Source organism: Halichoerus grypus, chromosome 5, assembly GCF_964656455.1.
Source record: "Halichoerus grypus chromosome 5, mHalGry1.hap1.1, whole genome shotgun sequence".
Lineage (NCBI taxonomy): Eukaryota > Metazoa > Chordata > Mammalia > Carnivora > Phocidae > Halichoerus > Halichoerus grypus.
Genome location: NC_135716.1, coordinates 77,017,366 through 77,035,591, shown reverse-complemented (window position 1 = coordinate 77,035,591; position 18,226 = coordinate 77,017,366). Strand labels below are relative to the sequence as shown.

General features: G+C 37.4%; 1 protein-coding gene across 6 annotated transcripts in view; it reads right to left on the bottom strand.

Annotated features, from left to right (window-relative positions):
• PCMTD1 (protein-L-isoaspartate (D-aspartate) O-methyltransferase domain containing 1) overlaps positions 1-18,226 on the bottom strand; it is a 63,607-nt gene that overhangs the window by 35,019 nt on the left and 10,362 nt on the right. For 3 of the 6 annotated variants that reach the window (XR_004919589.2, XM_078072394.1, XM_036099473.2), the window contains exon 2: positions 629-1,059. The exons of 2 other annotated variants lie outside the window; for them this stretch is intronic. Coding sequence is in view for 3 of the 4 variants with exons in the window: in XM_078072394.1 (XP_077928520.1) it covers positions 629-935 (307 nt within the window). In the remaining variant the exon portion in view is untranslated. Of the gene's footprint in view, positions 1-628; positions 1,060-6,727; positions 6,915-18,226 lie in introns of all 6 variants that reach the window. One more of the 6 variants, XM_078072393.1, reaches the window with a different exon arrangement.

Here is an 18,226-nt window from a genome sequence, read left to right as displayed (position 1 = left end):
ATGTAAAGTGCTTTAAACAATGCCTCATTCTCATAGGAAGCATCCAGTAAGCTTCTCAAAGGCAGAGAGAGTTGTCCCTTTTGATCACTGCTGTGTACCTACACCAGGAAGAATGCCTGAGAGAACAGACAGTAAGTATGATGAAAACTTACTGACATATACTTCTCTTCTGTTTTTCTCCCAATCCCTTGCTTGGCCTCACCAGTGCTGTATACTCTACATCCCACAAACTCTAACAAAAACCTGGCACCATTCCCTTTAAAATGGGACATCGAAGACTGACTGAACTCTCTATGCCAGCAGTCACAACCCTTTACCTGAAATAGATTACATGATACCCCTGAGTTTCCTGCCTACCAGCTGTTCAATTTTAAGTACAGACAATGATTGGAAAAACAGTTCCAAGGGTTTCTTAAGTCTGGGATTAAATGCACAAGCTAACTGTCAGGGTCAGGGCAGAGAATAAGAAAAGATTACTACTGCCTTGTGTTTCTACACTTAGTAAGGAAAAGAACTACTTTGAGTACATACATTCAAAGATATACAAATTTACAAACCCTGTAAATCATAAACAGTAATACAAACTCAGCTTACTTTTTAAAATAAAATTTTACAAAAATAAAATTACCTAAAATTAAGCCCACCATTGTACTTAAATATCCGGTTCCACTTCCCAGGTTAAGAAAAGACAATCCTGGTTGAAGTTTCAATGCTTCCATAACTTCAGAATAAATGCAAGGTGCTGACAAGTGTATGTTCCCATGCTTCCAGGCTAAGTCTTTGTAAGCATTGTCTCGGTAGCCTTCCAAATAGTAATCTCCGCGATCAATCGCTCTGAAGGCTTGCTCCACTCTTTCAGTGCGGATATACTGAGCTTCTTTTAAGTTATCAATTAAGTCATCATTATCTTCCCCAGCACTCACAGCTCCTCCCATGATAGTATTCAAATCAAATCATAAATTTTAAAATGTAATAAAATTAGCAGAAATGGCTTCCAATAATGTAGTGTGGTTTGTTTTCCCTTTAATATTGCACTTGATTTCCAAAAATAAATTAATCCTGAAAGGGAAGAATAAAAATAAACAGGTTTAAATTAACGCTCACAGGAAAGTAATTCCAGCTTATTAAATATATAATAGTCATTATAACTTTTAAAGGATATATTCTGTTCCAGGCATAGTTTTAAGTTCTTTAAATATATTACTTTATTTATTCTTCTAACAATCACAAAAGGTAGCTTAAGTTTGATCTCATCTGTACAGATGAGAAATCTGGGACACAGAAGGGTTGAGTTACCTCATACCATGAGGCCCAATATGCTAGCCATTAGTCACGTGGCTACCTAGGCCAAAATTAAAATTAAATACAGCTTAAAATTCAATCAGGCCACTAGCCACACTTCAAGTGCTTAATAGCTACATGTGGCCAGTACCTGCCACACTCAACAGAGCTGCTCTAGAAAGTGACACTGCTGGGACAGTCCCAGGTCTTTCAGACTCCAGAAATCATGCTCTTAAGCATTAAGCCAGGTGGCCTTTGGAGTATGGTGAGTCTAGTTTAATATGCATGAATTACTTGACTGATTTAAAATTCCTAAACTTAAAAATCCACTAACACCTGAATGCTAAATATCTTAAATGCACCACATAAATTCAAAATGTTAACACAAAGTAACATATTACCTAAACACTTAATACAAAATATAAAAAAACAAAACACATCCACATGTTTAAAATACAGACACCCACACACCCACATATAAGTAGTTTATATTAAGATTGTTTTATTTGGTAAACCCTGTGGTGATAAATAAGGAGACCACAAATTTTATTAACAACTTTAATAGTATAAGCACTAGAACATATGTTACACAAATACAATAAACTTCTTTAAAGTCAAATTCAGCATCTTTAAATGAAAACATAAGTGCAACCTGATTAAATAAAAATTTCAATACATCATAATGAACACAATTTAATCTTTATTCAACTATAGTTAGTAAATGAATTCATATAACACTTAATTTCTGAATTAATAAATCAGGAGAAGGAAAATGAAAAATGAAATGCCGGGACACCTGGGTGGCTCAGTCGGTTAAGCGTCTGCCTTCAGCTCAGGTCACCATCCCCGGGTCCTGGGATCGAGCCCCACACATCGGGCTCCTGGCTCAGCAGGGAGCCTGCTTCTCCCTCTGCCTCTGTCCCTCCCCCTGCTCGTGCTCTCTCTGACAAATAAATAATCTTAAAAAAAAAAAAAGAAAAGAAAAAAATGAAATGCCTGTGGCCAAAAACAAGTTATGACAGCCAACTCTGGAAAGACTGTATCCTCTCTTGACTTTAGAGAAGAAAAACCACCAATGCCTCGAGCTTCCTCAGGGTCCTCACACCTCTAGCACCAAGCTGCCGCAGCACTAATGGGGCAACTGCCTCACCAGGTCCTGTCCCTGCCCCACTGCCTGCCTATATCCTCTTTTGTATTTTCCTATGAGCTCCTTAAACTTTCTGAGTAGAGGAAATATTGTGAACTCATGTCACACTCTTATTTAACTTATTCAAACTCACTTATACAAACCTGGATGGCTCCAATGCCCCCCACAGCCAAAAAAAGAAATAACTGAAAAAATACATGGGCTCGCAGCACCATTCTCCTCAATGAGTGTATTTCACAGCACACAGTGCAACTGGAAACATCAATCCACTCTTCCTTCAACAGTCTTAGTTGGACACCCTTTTATAGCCCAAGCATCTCAACTTGCTGAGCACAATTCTAGCATTTAAAGGTTTTTTGTGTGTTTTGGGGGTTTTTTTTTGGTTTTTTTACTAACATGGCTTCTAAGCATAGGTTAACTTTTTTACCTGGTACTCAGAGTGAATTCCTTCCCAAGATGAAAGAAAAAGTGGCTACATTAGACTAGGAGGCAGCCTCGGTTGAGTCTCCAGTGTGGCACCTACCTCAGGACTTTATAAGCCTAATTCTGACTATGCAGACACTTAATGGCTCTCCTGGAAATGCTCTATTTTACTAGTTTGAAAAATTATTCCACAGTGACCTAATCTTTCTCAGGTCCTTCTGAACTCTAACCTGTCCAAAATTATCACAGCAAAATAAGCAAATGCTGACTTCACTACACAAAAGCGCACACTCTTGGTGAGAAAGGCAAAGAAGTATCAAACCAACAAGAAGTACTACCATTTGCTGATGGACACTGTCCTAAGTGTTTTCTGTATATTATCTCATTAAAAGCTACAATAAGCCTACGAGGAAGGCATTCCCATGCCCACTTTCAAGTAGAAACAATGAGTAAAGGACCAGGGTACTACAATTCATGTGACTGTTGCTAAAGGAGCCCGGAGGAAAGCGGATCCAAGGATCCAGGAAAGCTTTCTTAAAAATGCATGGATTGTGAGTGCCTGGGTGGCTCAGTTGGTTAAGCGACTGCCTTCGGCTCAGGTCATGATCCTGGAGTCCCTGGATCGAGTCCCGCATCGGGCTCCCTGCTCGGCAGGGAGCCTGCTTCTCCCTCTGACCCTCCCCCTTCTCATGTGCTCTCTCTCTCTCTCTCTCTCATTCTCTCTGTCTCAAATAAATAAATAAATAAATCTTTAAAAAAAAAAAAAAAGGCATGGATTGTGTCATGCAATTAAAGGACTAAGGGAATTAAAGGCTAAGGATATGGCTGGTATTAAAGCAAAAGAGCAGATGACACTTTTAAGAAACTATGCAGTTGGGTACCTTCCAAGCACCATAAGACCTTTATCATGTAGGCCAGTGATTTTTCTTTTTTAAGCCTGAACCCTTTTGAGAATCTGATATTTCTGGCCCCTTTCTCTAATTAAAAAATGAATGAATGAGAAGTTTTACAACCAACTTCAGAAGGATCCCGAGTTCCTACAGACCCATGAGTTGAATCTAATTTAAGAACATCTATTAGGTGCAACAGAGTCAGCCACAGATACTAACAAGGGAGGGAGAATTACATTTCCATTTTAGAAAGTGCAGTGTAATTTGTGTTTCTGAACTACTGCAACAGACCAGAGACCAGGTACTCAGAAAGCTGGGAAACACAACACCTTGTTAACAAGGAGCCACGTAAAAATTTGAAGCCAGATTTGCCGGACTCTTTTCTATTTTGATAGGAAAGACAAACATATCTGAACACAAAGCTGTAAGGTATCCAGGAGGGAGGTGGTCAGGAAAGGTTTTCTGGAATAGGATGTGCAATCTGCTACAATGCATCGTTTCTTTAACGCAAATTATTAGCTCACATTTAGTATATAAGGTAATGATGTGCAGATAACGAAGAAGTTGTGGTGGCTGCCATGTTCATGTTTTGAAGTGACAGCTTACATATACGAAAAAGATGGGTGTTATATGCAAACAATGAATCATGGAACACTACATCAAAAACTAATGATGTAATGTATGGTGATTAACATAACACAATAAAATAAAATTAAAAAAAAGATACCTTAGCGACTTAAGAACACTTCCAGCAAAAAGCTAAAAATAGAGAGTGCCTACCTCTAAGGCAATTCAAGGGGTCTAGGAAAGCTGTGAATGCAGACGAAGAAAATGTTAAGACAATGTCTCTGGATTAAAGCAACAGATGAATTGAGGCTATACCCAGATTCAGATTTTTAAATTTTGATAAAAATATACATGTGCAAATAAAACAATATCCATAAGCAAATTATCTTCTAGAGCCTAAATTTCAGAGGAAGATGAACCTTAGGGTTTAAGGCTATGAAGGACTGACTGACTGTAATGCTACATGCAAATTCCAGTAGATTTAGCTATGCTAAAAATTTTATTAGGATTGCTATTTTTCTTGTTGGTAAACTGGTTACACAGTTGCACAGGTTCTCAATGGTATGTTCCAAGGCTACTTTTCCCACAAGTCCTGTTGTTTTGCAAAACATTAGTAGGTGTTTTCAGATGTTATAGAAAAACCCAGTACTGGACTTCTCAGGCCCTTGAAAGAATCTTAGGAAACCCAACGGACCTCAGGAGAAGAGCTGGCATGAAAAACTACAAAATGGGATGAGCAGAGCCATGGTAGAGTTTACAGGGGTGTTATGGAACACCAGCCCAGACACGGGGGTGGACACAAAAGGATAGGAAAATTTTCCTAAATATGAAGACGTGGTAAGCACAGAGGCAGAAGGAAGGAGAGGTGTTCAAAACAAGCAGAAAAGACAAGGAGACAAGAGGCAATGCACCCGCCCACATAAGGCACTACAAATAGTACCGAAGAGCTGAAGTGCAGGACTAGAGAGCAGTGCTTGGTGAGGCTAAAACAATACAGAGGAATGAGAAACGAAGCTTGCAGGCCACACACACATGGAGCTTGGACTTCCTCCCACAGACAATGGAGCCAGCAAAGGCTTTTTAAAGAATGAGAAACATACTGTATGACTAATTTTAAAATAAGATGTAAAGGAAAAACCAAAACTGTAAAAGAAAGAGAATATAATTATACATTATTTGGTCTGGGGAAGACAATGTGTACATAGTCAGAATAGTGAAAACACAATTGCTGATTCAATCTGAATAGTCATTTAACCATAAGAGGACAAAAGAGAAGAGGTAAAGAGGGGTATGGAAGTTAATACCTCATCTGTGATTATAGGAAAGTAAATGCTATCTAAAATTCATGAATTTAAAAAGAGCATCTTAGTTAGCAACATGGAGGTAACTTCCCTACTATGAAATAGCTGAATGCATTAAGATCCCCCTGGAGTGTGAGCCTCCAGGTGGAAACAGGTAAAGCCAGGAACTGCTATACTTTGTCTTCAGGGTATCACCTGACTTTCTAAATTGTGTACATGCATTATTTGAACAAAACTGACAAGTAAAGCTGAAAATAAAGGGGATACTTAAATATATATGTGTGTTTGTGTGTATTTTTTTTAGACCAGAATAAGATAAAAGACACACAGAATATAATTTCCTAAGGAATAAAAATACATTTAGCAAATAGGCTACAGCAGAAAAATCAAAGAACAAAAAAAGAGAGAAAATATAATAATTTATACTACAGAGCTTCAAAGATAAGTCATTTTATCATATACATAGCTTCTGATGGTGGGCGGAAAATGAATTATTATAAATTACATTTTCATAACATTGACCAATTCAATGATACTATGTGCATTTGCAGAAAATTTGAAAACAAAGAAATAAAAATTATTCATAACCCTAATATTCAAAGAGCCACTGTTAATATTTACTTTCTAAGCATCTATAACGCTTTCTTAACACAATATTACTATTATACTGTATATACTATTTCAAACTTTTGCTTAATATGTCTTAAGCATTTTCATGCCATTAAAAATTCTTCCAAAATCCGAAAGTGTGATATCCCACCACATGGAGGCACCAAAATGAAATCAGTCCCCTAACTGCTGGGCCATGAATTTTGGATTATAATTAATGTACATGTGAGGAGTTTGCAAGTTAAAATCTGTAATAAATATTGTGATAATTCAATAATAATCCCCTAACTTGAAATATACTTCATTTTTTATGAGTAAAGAAAACACTATTAAAAAGCCATTACAGCATTAAGTCATGGATGCATTTGCCATTTGTTAATTCTGAGATAATTTCATCTCAATCATGGAAAAGTGCCAAATACAAGTCAAGAGACCAAGGTCTAGCCTTTGTCCCACTGATAACTTTTCTGTATGGCTCTGGGCAGCTCTCCAGAACATCATTTCCTCACCTGTGAAATGAAGAGGCTAAATTCTATGATTCCTAAGGTTCCTCAGAGCTCTAATTTCCCTGCTATTTTGGCATCAAACCCATATTTGAGTACAGCTCACTTTTAGTTATCCAGGAATGTCTGTCCATGCCTCAGCATTTCTGTTACTTTGGTCACATTTTTTGGTGCCCCACTCCTGCCATTTTCTCTAACATGGAAAAGAAAAAAAAAATTAGGTGTGTTCAAGTCCTGCATTAAACAACAAAAGGAAAATAAGGAATCTAAGGAAAAGAAGAAAAGGTAAAGGCAAAAGAGAGAAGCGTCAGAAAATAAAAGAACAGCTTACGGTTATGTCTGTTTGAGAAGGAAGTTGTCATATTTACTCACAGAACACAATTTCACTCCTTGGCATTTTCTTTCTAGTACCTGTGTTTGGGGTACATACATTCACATAAGCTCACCTGAAATGATTTGCAAGGTGTTACAAAAGTGGCTTCTAGTCTTTCAAAACAAGATATGTAGCTTTAATGTATTTGGTTTACGGGAAGATCTACTGAAGGCCCAGGTCAATATTACGGTGTCTTTCAGGCAGCTTAGGGATGTTTTATGGAAGGTTAAAGACAAGTCAATGGAGGCAGGAAGCAAACAGATGGCAGACAGATGTCACAAAGTCGGAGAACAGAATGAATGCCGACTCTCTTTCTTTCCTTCCTAGCAACCAGTGGCAAGCAGCCAACTGCTGCTTGCTGCTCCTTTCTCTGCAAAGGTGAGGACAAAGCTCACCCAGCTTTGGAGTAAAGAAGACTGGTGATTCAAAGGAGAACACACCATTCGAGGGCATGAACAAAGCAATCTTTCTTCCTCATGCCCTCAAAGACCTTGCCATGGGGGTCCTGCACGAAGGCTGCTTTCAGTGTGGAGAAAACGACACAGAAGAAATTTTCTCAGTGATGGCAAATAGATATGATGAGACATAAATACAGAATCATGAAAGAAAGACAAGAGGCTAATGAAGGGGTTCAGAACAAGTCTCCCCAAATGTCCTACTTTAACAAGTGGACCATTTTGAGCTGAAGGCAATCAAGGCCCAGCAGACTAAAGAAAAACTTTTACCTCCCTTTAAACTACCTAAAAGAATTTAGGTAAGGAGCCTGGCCCAGAAAGAGAGCTACTACCAAGATACCACCTTTTTTTTTTTTTTTTTAATCTGAATGACCTATCTGTATAGCAGGACAAACATCTAATTACCAAACATCTGCTCTTCTTATCGTCCTGTGAATCACCTCCTCCCCTGTGACATCCCAGGCCCCTATCCTACTTCTTAGCTCCTGATGGCATGTAAGCCTCAACTGCCCACCCAGCTTATCCTTTGGTCTCCCTGTCTTTGTGGGGCTCCCATACATATACAATCAAATTTTTCTCCTGCTAATCTGTCTTATGTTAATTTGATTATCAGACCAGCCAAAGAACCTAGAATAGTAGAAGGAAAAATTTTTCCTCCAACATTAAAGTAAGGTCCACTACTCATTGTGCCAATCTTATTTATTTTTTTACTAGTAATAACATATACATGCAATTTCCTATTTCTCTACTACATACAGGCACTGGGCTCTATTTCTTCACCAAAACTCTATGAAGAAGCACTAACTTCATTTTACTAATGAGAAGACCAAAGTTCGGAGAGACCAGGAGACAAGCTCAGAACTCGTGAGTAGCTGAGCCACAACTCAAATCCAGTTTGGCAAGCCATAAAATCCTCCTGAAAGCAGAACAATTTGCAAAGAGGCTCCTGGCCCATAATTCGAAGGCAGACTTTGTGTCCCCCTGCCTGAAAAGATTCAGATCTCTCTCCCTATCTCTCAAACTCTCATTTCCTCTTTTTCCTCCCTTTTAGTACTCTTGGTTCCAAAAGAAGAATGGAATGGTGGAAATAAAGCAGCTGATGTCATGTACTGACTGCAGCCTCAGGCAAATTATTTAACCTGTGATCTTCAGGTTCCTTGCCTATAAAATGGGAAAAATAATAACCACATCATAAATTTGTAAACAGTGAATAGTGCACGGCACATAAAGCTTCTAATGTACACATGTCCAATAAGTAATTCACTTTCTTTCGTATCTAGGACAAAAAAGACACATTTGAAACATTCATTCATAAACCCAAAAGACCAGAAAGGGAAAACAAAAAAAGTGTCAGTTCTGAAATCTAGTGATCACCTAGTGACTTCCTTAAGACAGAACTACAGAATGAAAATGTAAATCCTAAAGTTAGAGGTGTTAGGAAAAAAAGCCAAGAACAGTGTATACAGAAGCAAAAGGGAAAATATAGCCATTCATATGTAAGTTGATTGAGAGAGGTTAATGTAAAAAACAAAACAAAACAAAAAAAACAAAAAACAATGCAGTGCCTTCTATCATGCTCTGGGCCACAAACTCAGCCAAGAGGCCTAAATTAGGACCAGCTGCCCTCCGTACTCTTACATGGGCTCAGGCAGCAGTCAGGTACCGAACCTCTCTTTGGTAGCTTACTAGCTAACTTCCCCATGTGCTAATTTTCTCTAATGGAGCATTTGTTATATAAATTAGCAAAAATTAGCTGTCTTGTACAGTTTTCTTTGGTTCGACACGTTTTCTGTCCAAACTGTAAACTCAATAATAATAAAGATAAAATAAAATGAAGATAAAATAATATATTTAAAATATTCATCACACTTGTAAAGGCGTTAGCAAGCATTTAATAAATGACGATTAAACATAAAACACTGTAAGAGTAATTTCTAGCTTTCTACTCCAGGACATCCTTTCAAATTTTAACATACCTAACAGCTACAGCTCAGTGAAAGCTTATTTTTCCTTCATAGTCCCTTGAACTCTGGAATCTTCATCTGATCAGACAACTGATAAACCACTGTCTCAAGATAAAGATTATCTGCTCCCCAACCCTTCAATTGACTACTACAAATTGTTTCAAATGACAAAAGAAAGTTCTGTTGGAAGCAAGTAGGTTCTGTGTTTTAATATTTGGCAAGTTTTAAGATGCCTATATTCATAGATGTAGACTTTTCAGTCATATTCTCTATTCTATTCCAGTCTTACTTCCTATGCCTTTTCCTTCTACCTCCGCCCTCATTCTTTTAATTTTCCTATTCTCCTTGCCTGGGGTAGTGAAGATCAGCATAAACTCAAACAAGATGGAGAAACAGCAGGAGATAGCTTTATGGGAGTTCAAGGTACAGGATATAAAGGGATGGAGGAATATAAAACATTTTTAAAGGACAAGATGAGGCAACTTAAGCTGAAATTTCATCATTTTGAAAGTTACAGGATTTCATGTATCTCCAATGTCTCCTCCACTCCTTTTACTTAAACATCTGAATATATGACCTCTTCAAACCTGTATCACTACACAAGCATGTGTCCGTATTGCTAAACACAATCATACCCATATACTACAAATGCCCTCAATATGCAAAGTTCCACATATCTTTGAGCTAACAAAATCATCAGAGAATAACTGCCTCAGGTTTTAAGATTATTGCTTAACATCTTCAATTTTTCGAGAAATATAAGAAGTGCTCTAGTAACCATCCTTAACACTTAAAAATATTCCTTATAGAAGCCACAGCCTAGAAAACCTTTCAAACATAAGAATTGTTTACCTCCTGTAACTCAGGAAAAGTCTGAAGCAGAAAACTGAAATGACAACTGAGCTTTCTGGTTTTAATCCATTACATGACAATGTTCTTAGGAAGTAATGAGATCAATAAGGAAGCATGAGAGAAGAACATAGACATTTTTGGCTCCTCTTGGGTCAGGCTTTTAAAGTTGGGCTTATTTTATTTGAAAAATTTTGAGTTCAAAAAGAACAATATTCAAATAAAAAATAAAACAATAGTCCAAAGCAAAATTTCACAGTTTGGGAGTTCGGATGGTCTGTATCTGTTCCCTTCCACTAGTATATCACAAACCAATATATGAGCTCACACCAAAGATATTCTTTCTGCGTATTATCGTACTGTGGAATGCAAAGACTGGCCTTGTCACATGATGATTTTGAGCAAATTGTTATCTTTTCTGGCTTTGGTTTTTTCACCTGGAAGATACTGTCACTAAATCAAATTTTCTCAATGGCACCTGTAAAAACTTTAAAAATGTCTAAGTGTATTTGCTATACAAAGATAAAGAATGTAAACAGGTTAACTATAAAGTTTTTTTGGCCTTATAAAATGGCATCTTTCCAAAGTCCAAGATGATCAATTTATCTATGGACAGGCAGTGAAAGCTATATAGAATAAAATACCTAGTTATATATCATTCTTAATTTTTCAGTGTTTCAATAGCAACCCATATAATTTCATTAACTACCCCAAGGTATTTACACAGGACACGTGGTATTATTACCTGCACCATGCAAATGAAGAAAACCAACTGAGAAAAAACAAATTGGATACTTTGGTCTTATTCATAGATCTAATGGCATGCACTACCACTAATATTCACATTATCAGAAATAAGAAAACACAGCAACTAGAAATTTGGGTCTAAGACCTTCTGACAAATACACACACACCACATTTGATACTAATACCTTCATCTCATTTATTGGGACAAATAATTCTATCCCTATTTTTACTCAAGACCCAGAGAAAGTTTAAGAAGTTCTTTAAAATAAACGTAATCAGGGATGCCTGGGTGGCTCAGTCAGTTAAGCCTTCAGCTCAGGTCATGATCCCAGGGTCCTGGGATTGAGCCCCATGTCGGGCTCCCTGCTCAGTCTGCTTCTCCCTCTGCCCCTTCCCACTGCTCATGCTCTCTCTCAAATAAATAAATAAGTAAAATCTTTAAAATAAAACTGTAATCATAAGATCATCACCATAATTCTATAGGCTCTAAAGTAATTGCTAGGAAGCACACCTCAACTTCAAATGATTACTCTCTCATCAATAGTTCTTTGTATCAATAAAACTCATTTGGAGAACGCCATGCAAACTAAACAACCAAAATGCTGTGAAAGCTTGTTAAACTACAGCCCAGTACCTCCCTCCAGGCTTCATTTAACAAGTTCTTCACCACTGGTCCAGCAAGTTGAGTAAGTCCCAGGGACATTGAGGATAGAAAATAAAAAAATGGCTTCAGTTCAGTTCAGTTGACAGTCTTTGTTCATGGAAATTAGTCTCTTAAATGGTTTGTGCATTTAAAAAAAAAAGTTTAAAAATTACTTTCAATTTGACTACAATAAATTCATAGAACTGAAGGTTTTTAATAATGTAAGGAATTATTTCATATTAATTAGATTGATGGTCAAACTATGTCCTCATAACTGAGTATAATTATGTTTATTAACAGTACACGTTAAAATACTAAATGCTCTGTCAACAAAAAGTTACCCAAAGCAATTAGATTGCCTGACATTTGGATATTTTGTTTTGCACAAAAAGACTTCTATTTGTTGATTTCCTCATTCAAATAACAAAAACTGATCATCTACTTTTGCCTCAGCAACTATGATAAGCATGGAGGATTCAGAGACCACACTCTAGAAGCTAAACTCAAATTAAAGAGCTTTCTTAGGAGCTAAGAACAGCAGAAGAGTTCACTTCATTTCACGGATAAAGTGTGATCTTGCCTTGTCCAAGATCACACAAGTTAGAAAGAAACCCAAGTTCTATAAGTCATTTTATAATAATCTAGATACGAAAAAATCTGTTCAAACATTAGAACATATAAGGCCAAAAAGACCTAATTTACTCTTTTTAGATTTCTTGAAATTGAACAGAATGCTTCTTTTAAAAAGAATTTTTTATTAATTTCAATAATTACTGATAGTAAGCAATATTACTAAAACCCGACTTTATGACAGCTTGCTGGGAGATCGTAAGGAAAAAAAATGCCCAATTTAAACTATTACAGAAAACATAGTAATAAAAGTCAGAAAGCTAAAATCATTTTCTCGTACTTGAAGTTATTCATATTCTTCACAGCAAAGTTTATGAATTATTATCAATCTCTGGACAATAATTATTTAACAATGTATTAAATATATCTAGACTGAATCCCCACAGGTTATAGTGGTGAGTAATAACATTAAGCAATGTAAAATTCTGGTCTGAATTCAACAGGATTTGTATCAACAGGAATATAACAATTTTACTTTACTCATTTGCTAACCTTAGAAAGATTATTTATAGATTGAATATTAGTATGTCAAATTATGATTTCATATCAAGTTATAGATTCATTATTGAGTTATATTCTAATAGAATGTTTTTCAACCTAAGTAAAAATTATACTTAAAAGAGCATATAATATAGTGTGGGTTCTAGATTGGAACCCTAATTCTGTAAATTCTAGCTATGTTAATATTAATAACAATAATTACCTCACAGGATTCATATGAGAAGTATCCGGGGTAATGTATGTAAATTGCCTATGGTCCCTGGTCACATACCAAGTACTCAATAGGTGTTACCTGTTTCTATCAACACAGTCCTATTTCATCCTCTCACAAAAGAACATGTTCCCATTTCAAGAAGCATTTGTTCAATGCATAAAAATCTGTATCTAGTAATAATATATAATATATATAAAATACTTTGGATTTTAGGTGCCACTTTTCATTGAGATCTCAACAGCTCTATGGTGTTTCTGAGGGAAACCAAGGCACAGAAAGATGGGGAAAGACGCTGGGGACATATCTTGTGATGCTGGATGGAATGAGAGGAATCAGCATGAACTCATTATTTGACTTGGAAAACTGCATGTATACACACACACACACACACACACACACACAGATGCACACAGAAAAAATACAAAGCTATAGAAAACACATACACATACATACTTTTCCTTGTTTATGAATGCCTCAAAGATAGACAATGTTTCAAAAAAAACACCCAAACTCGGGCGCCTGGGTGGCTCAGTTGGTTAAGCGACTGCCTTCGGCTCAGGTCATGATCCTGGAGTCCCTGGATCGAGTCCCACATCGGGCTCCCTGCTCGGCAGGGAGTCTGCTTCTCCCTCTGACCGTACCCCCTCTCATGTGCTCTCTCTCATTCTCTCTCTCTCAAATAAATAAATAAAATCTTTAAAAAAAAAAAAAACACCCAAACTCTTCTTGAAAAGGTGTACAGGAAAACATGTTTTGCATTTTTATTTACTACATTTTCCTATCTATTAATAGTAATCTCCCCATTCCCCATTCTGAAGACACTCAGGTGCCCACCCTTCCATCAGTAGCACGACTCTGGCATCTCTGCTGCAGTCTTCTCTGCTCCCAGCTCTCACAAGCATCCTGGGCATCTTCGACAACTATTCAAGCCCCAAAGGTAACAACCATCGTAACACCTTAAACTCCAAGGACCTACTCACCCACTGTCCAACCTCTGTATCCTTATTTTATTCCACAATCACATCTTACATCTAGTTTGCCCATTCTTTTTCTACCACTGCATTTAATCTTCAGTGTCACTAGTGCTACAGCAAAGATTTTCCATAAAAGACCAAATAGTAAATACATCAGAATTTGCAGCCCTTGGTTTCTGTTAACAACTACTGAATTCTGTGCCTGTAAGGGCAAAATCAGCCACAAACAACATGTAAATGAAAGTACGGCTGTGTTCCAAATGTTTTATTTATTCATGAACACTGAAACTTCTATTATATTTAATTTTCACACACTACTTTTCTAATTTTTTTTCTAACCATTTAAAAATGTAAACACCATTCTTAGTTTGCAGACTATTCAAAAACAGGCAGTGGGCCAGGTTTGGCTCATGGGCCATAATTTGCTGACACCTATGAGGATCACTTCTGCAAATATTGTCAGTATAAAGAGTTACACAAAGGTTGGTAAAATGTCCAAGAGATCTTAAAAATGTGTTCAGAAAGTCAACCTGAAAGCAACCTAGGCATGTATACCACATTTTCTAAATCATTCCTGTGAGGTACAGACCTAACTAGCATAGGTTACAAGAGCTTTTTCTGGTACCTTAATTCTTTATAGTTGAAGCACTGTGAATAAATAAAATGAGTAGAATTAAATGAGTCAAAAACAAATGATAGATCTCCCAGGCTATCCAAAGTAGAGTGTTCCTATGAAAAATTTCCTAAGCCAAACTGGCATAAAGCAAAAGGTATTCCCTCTGCTTTCCGATGCCACTTGGCTTTAAGAAAGACCTACATTAGTATGGTAATGGCTCTTTTCCTAAAAGTGAAAATCCTCTACAGATTTCTTTCAGTTAAGGAAAACAGGTACTAATGCAGGTCTTTCATAAAAGCCAAGTGGCACAACGAGACCTTTCAGAAAGTGGAGGATACCTATATATTGCTGACATTTGAAATCTCATTCTAGAACTTTAAATTTTAAAAGTTTGTAATCCATGAGACCAAAGGCATAATCCATATAAGCCCCAAAAAATACACCACTTTGATATTTGTGAAAAATAATAAAAAGAAGAAAACCTCTAAAATTATCCAGTATTGTTTTCTGTGCATATAAGCCCCCAAAAATACACCACTTTGATATTTGTGAAAAAGTCAAGAAAAATAATAAACTGTAAAGAAGAAAACCTCTAAAATTATCCAGTTCACCCTGTCACGCAAGGGGGAAAACTACTTGTTCAAGGTCATCCTAACAAGATTCAAGGCTCCAGAGTCTTGGTTGAGTTTCTTTCCAATACATCATAAAATAAAAGCTCAAATAGTGACACTTTTCTGAGATAACATGTGCTTGTCTATTTTTAAAACAACAAAACCTTCATATAGTTAAAAGAAGACCAGGAAGAAGTGTAGAGTCCTTACTAAAAGTGTAGACAGAGCTAATTTTTGAGTCAGTGTAGTAAAAAGAAAGAAGGAGGGCTCAAATACCTGGTCCAGGGACTAGGACTCCATTTTGATATTTAAATGTGAGAGAATACAGAAGGCCAGGAAGAAATACTCAAGATCAGCTGATTGGGAACAAAATATAAAAATAGCAACTGGCCTTTAAGTCAAAAGGAGTCTACCATCATTTTAGCTGGGAGAAAGGTTTAGAATAGCCAAGGGAGCAAAAGCAATGGAGACAGGTTTTAAGAGCAGCAGCAGTTCATTGCCCTGATTCTGCCAGAAAGAAATTAAGTACAAATCAAAAATATTCTACTTCCAGAGAGTAAATGTGGTTACCAGGGGATGGGGAGTGGGGGGAATAAGACTGATGGTGTTTTAAGAGTACAAGCGTGCAACAAGCAGTAAGTCACAGAGATCTAATGCACAATATAATAAATACAGACAATATTGTACTATAATTATGCAATATAATATTGCTACAAAGGCATTATAAGATATGAACATATCAAAGTCAACACATTGTACACGTTAAACTTATACTGTGTCATATGTCAAATTTAGTCAATTAAAAATAGAAAAAAAATTCTACGTCCTGTATCAATTCCTACTGATGGGTAATATTCAGCCACAGCATGAGCAGATGGTACCAGAGAGACATTGCATGAGAAAAGGGCTTTGCTTCTGGGTCTGCTGCACTGCTTGGCAGGCTCCTGCAGTCCTTAAGGGTTCTCCACCAACAGACTCCTACAGTGCATAACAGCCAGCAGCCTCCCCTAGCGCCCTCCCTTGGATGGTTTGCAGAAGACAGTCTTTGGTAAAACACCTCTCTGTGAACATCTTTCCCTGGTACCAGAAAGCAGATTTCTGGCAATTCCATTAAGGAGGCACCATAGCAACTTCCTTGCCATCCAGTGAGCCAAACATCCTCTCCACAAGGTCCAGATCTCAACCCTGGGTGGGGCTCTTCCTTAGGTGCTTAATCTTGGTCCTTAGGGGTAGAGGCTAATCCTTATATCTCTTTCCATATTCTTTATTTTTTTTAAAGATTTTATTTTGAAAGAGGGAAAGGTGGGGGGGGGGGCGAGGAGATAGATTATCTCAAGGATACTTCACGTTGAGTGCAGAGCCAAACTCAGAGCTCGATCTCACAATCCTGACATCATGAACTGAGCCGAAATCAAGACTGCTTAACAGACTGAGCCACCCAGGCACCCTATTTCCATATTCTTTAGAACTCTCTTCACTTACTACCCAATCCTGTTATTGTAACATTTCTTTACATTAAAACTTTCCCTGTTCATATTACCCTGTGTGGTTTCTCCTTCCTGTTTGAACTAGACTGATACAGTGCTTAAAACCATTAAGATGACACTCAGGTCAGTGATGGAATGAAGAACAAGAAGACAGGCAATAAAATGAACTGTGAATACAATAGATCCTGATATGCTGCCAGCCAAAACATCCACAATCCCTTGGATTTGACTTAAACTGCTATGTCCTGAAAACACTCTTGTTTTTTTGTTTTTTGTTTTTTTTTAAGATTTTATTTATTTATTTGACAGAGAGACACAGTGAGAGAGGGAACACAAGCAGGGGGAGTGGGAGAGGGAGAAGCAGGCTTCCCGTGGAGCAGGTAGCCCAATACGGGGCTCGATCCCAGGACCCTGAGATCATGACCTGAGCCGAAGGCAGACGCCTAACGAATGAGCCACCCAGGCGCCCCTTGTTTTTTTTTTTTTTTTTTAACTTCTAAGTATTTGTGTTTTATCTTAGTTTCATGGCAAAATGTTGTCACCGGCTTTTCTGTGCTATGAGAGCTGTCCATCCTCACAGAGGAACTTTAGCTAGGCAAGTGACTAAGAGTACTGAGGGCAGCAGCTGCCCATTCTGCCATCTTAAATTCCTGCTCAGGAAATCCATCACTGTTAAACTTAGACAGGAGGATGGCTTAGTCGCCTCATCTACTGGGAGTCAGCCTAAACATGAGCTTGTTAAGTAAAGCACATGATCTTTCTGGTGCCTCTGTTTCCCCTCTATAAACTTCAATGATTATTAGCACACCTGGACAAGGACAAAATAAAATCACTGAAAAACTCATTAAATTTCATGTATGCATGGTAGGCAAACTAAAAATAGAAACCCACAAAGGAATAAAGGAGCAGGTTAACAGCAAAGCCAAATTCTTGACACAAATGCCAGGAATAAGCAATGGTAAAGGTTACTTTTTCTTGTTAGTGGCATTTCAAAATCAAAGAAAAGAGCATCAAAAAATATGTCTTGGAAAAAAGCAGTCCCAGAGTTGGAGAAACATAGAAGGAAAACTAATGATATAAGTAGGCACTAAAAAATTCAACAAATTTATCGTATCACTCATTTAGCAAAAAACAATTTTGGAAGAAATCAGTAATAAATGACACTAAGTAAGCCGCGCCTACTTGGCACCTGTACTACAAATGCAATACACTGGAGCCCAAAGAAGAGAGGTAATTGCCAGAAAGACAGCCTTATGTTTCCTTTTTTTTTCTTTTTTTTAAGATTTTATTTGACATAGAGAGCGAGCGAACATGTGCACAAGCAGGGGGAGCGGGAGAGAAGCAGCTCCTCACTGAGCAGGGAGTCCATTTCGGGGCTCAATCCCAGCACCCAAACTGAAGGCAGATGCTTAACCAACTGAGCCACCCAGGTGCCCCAACA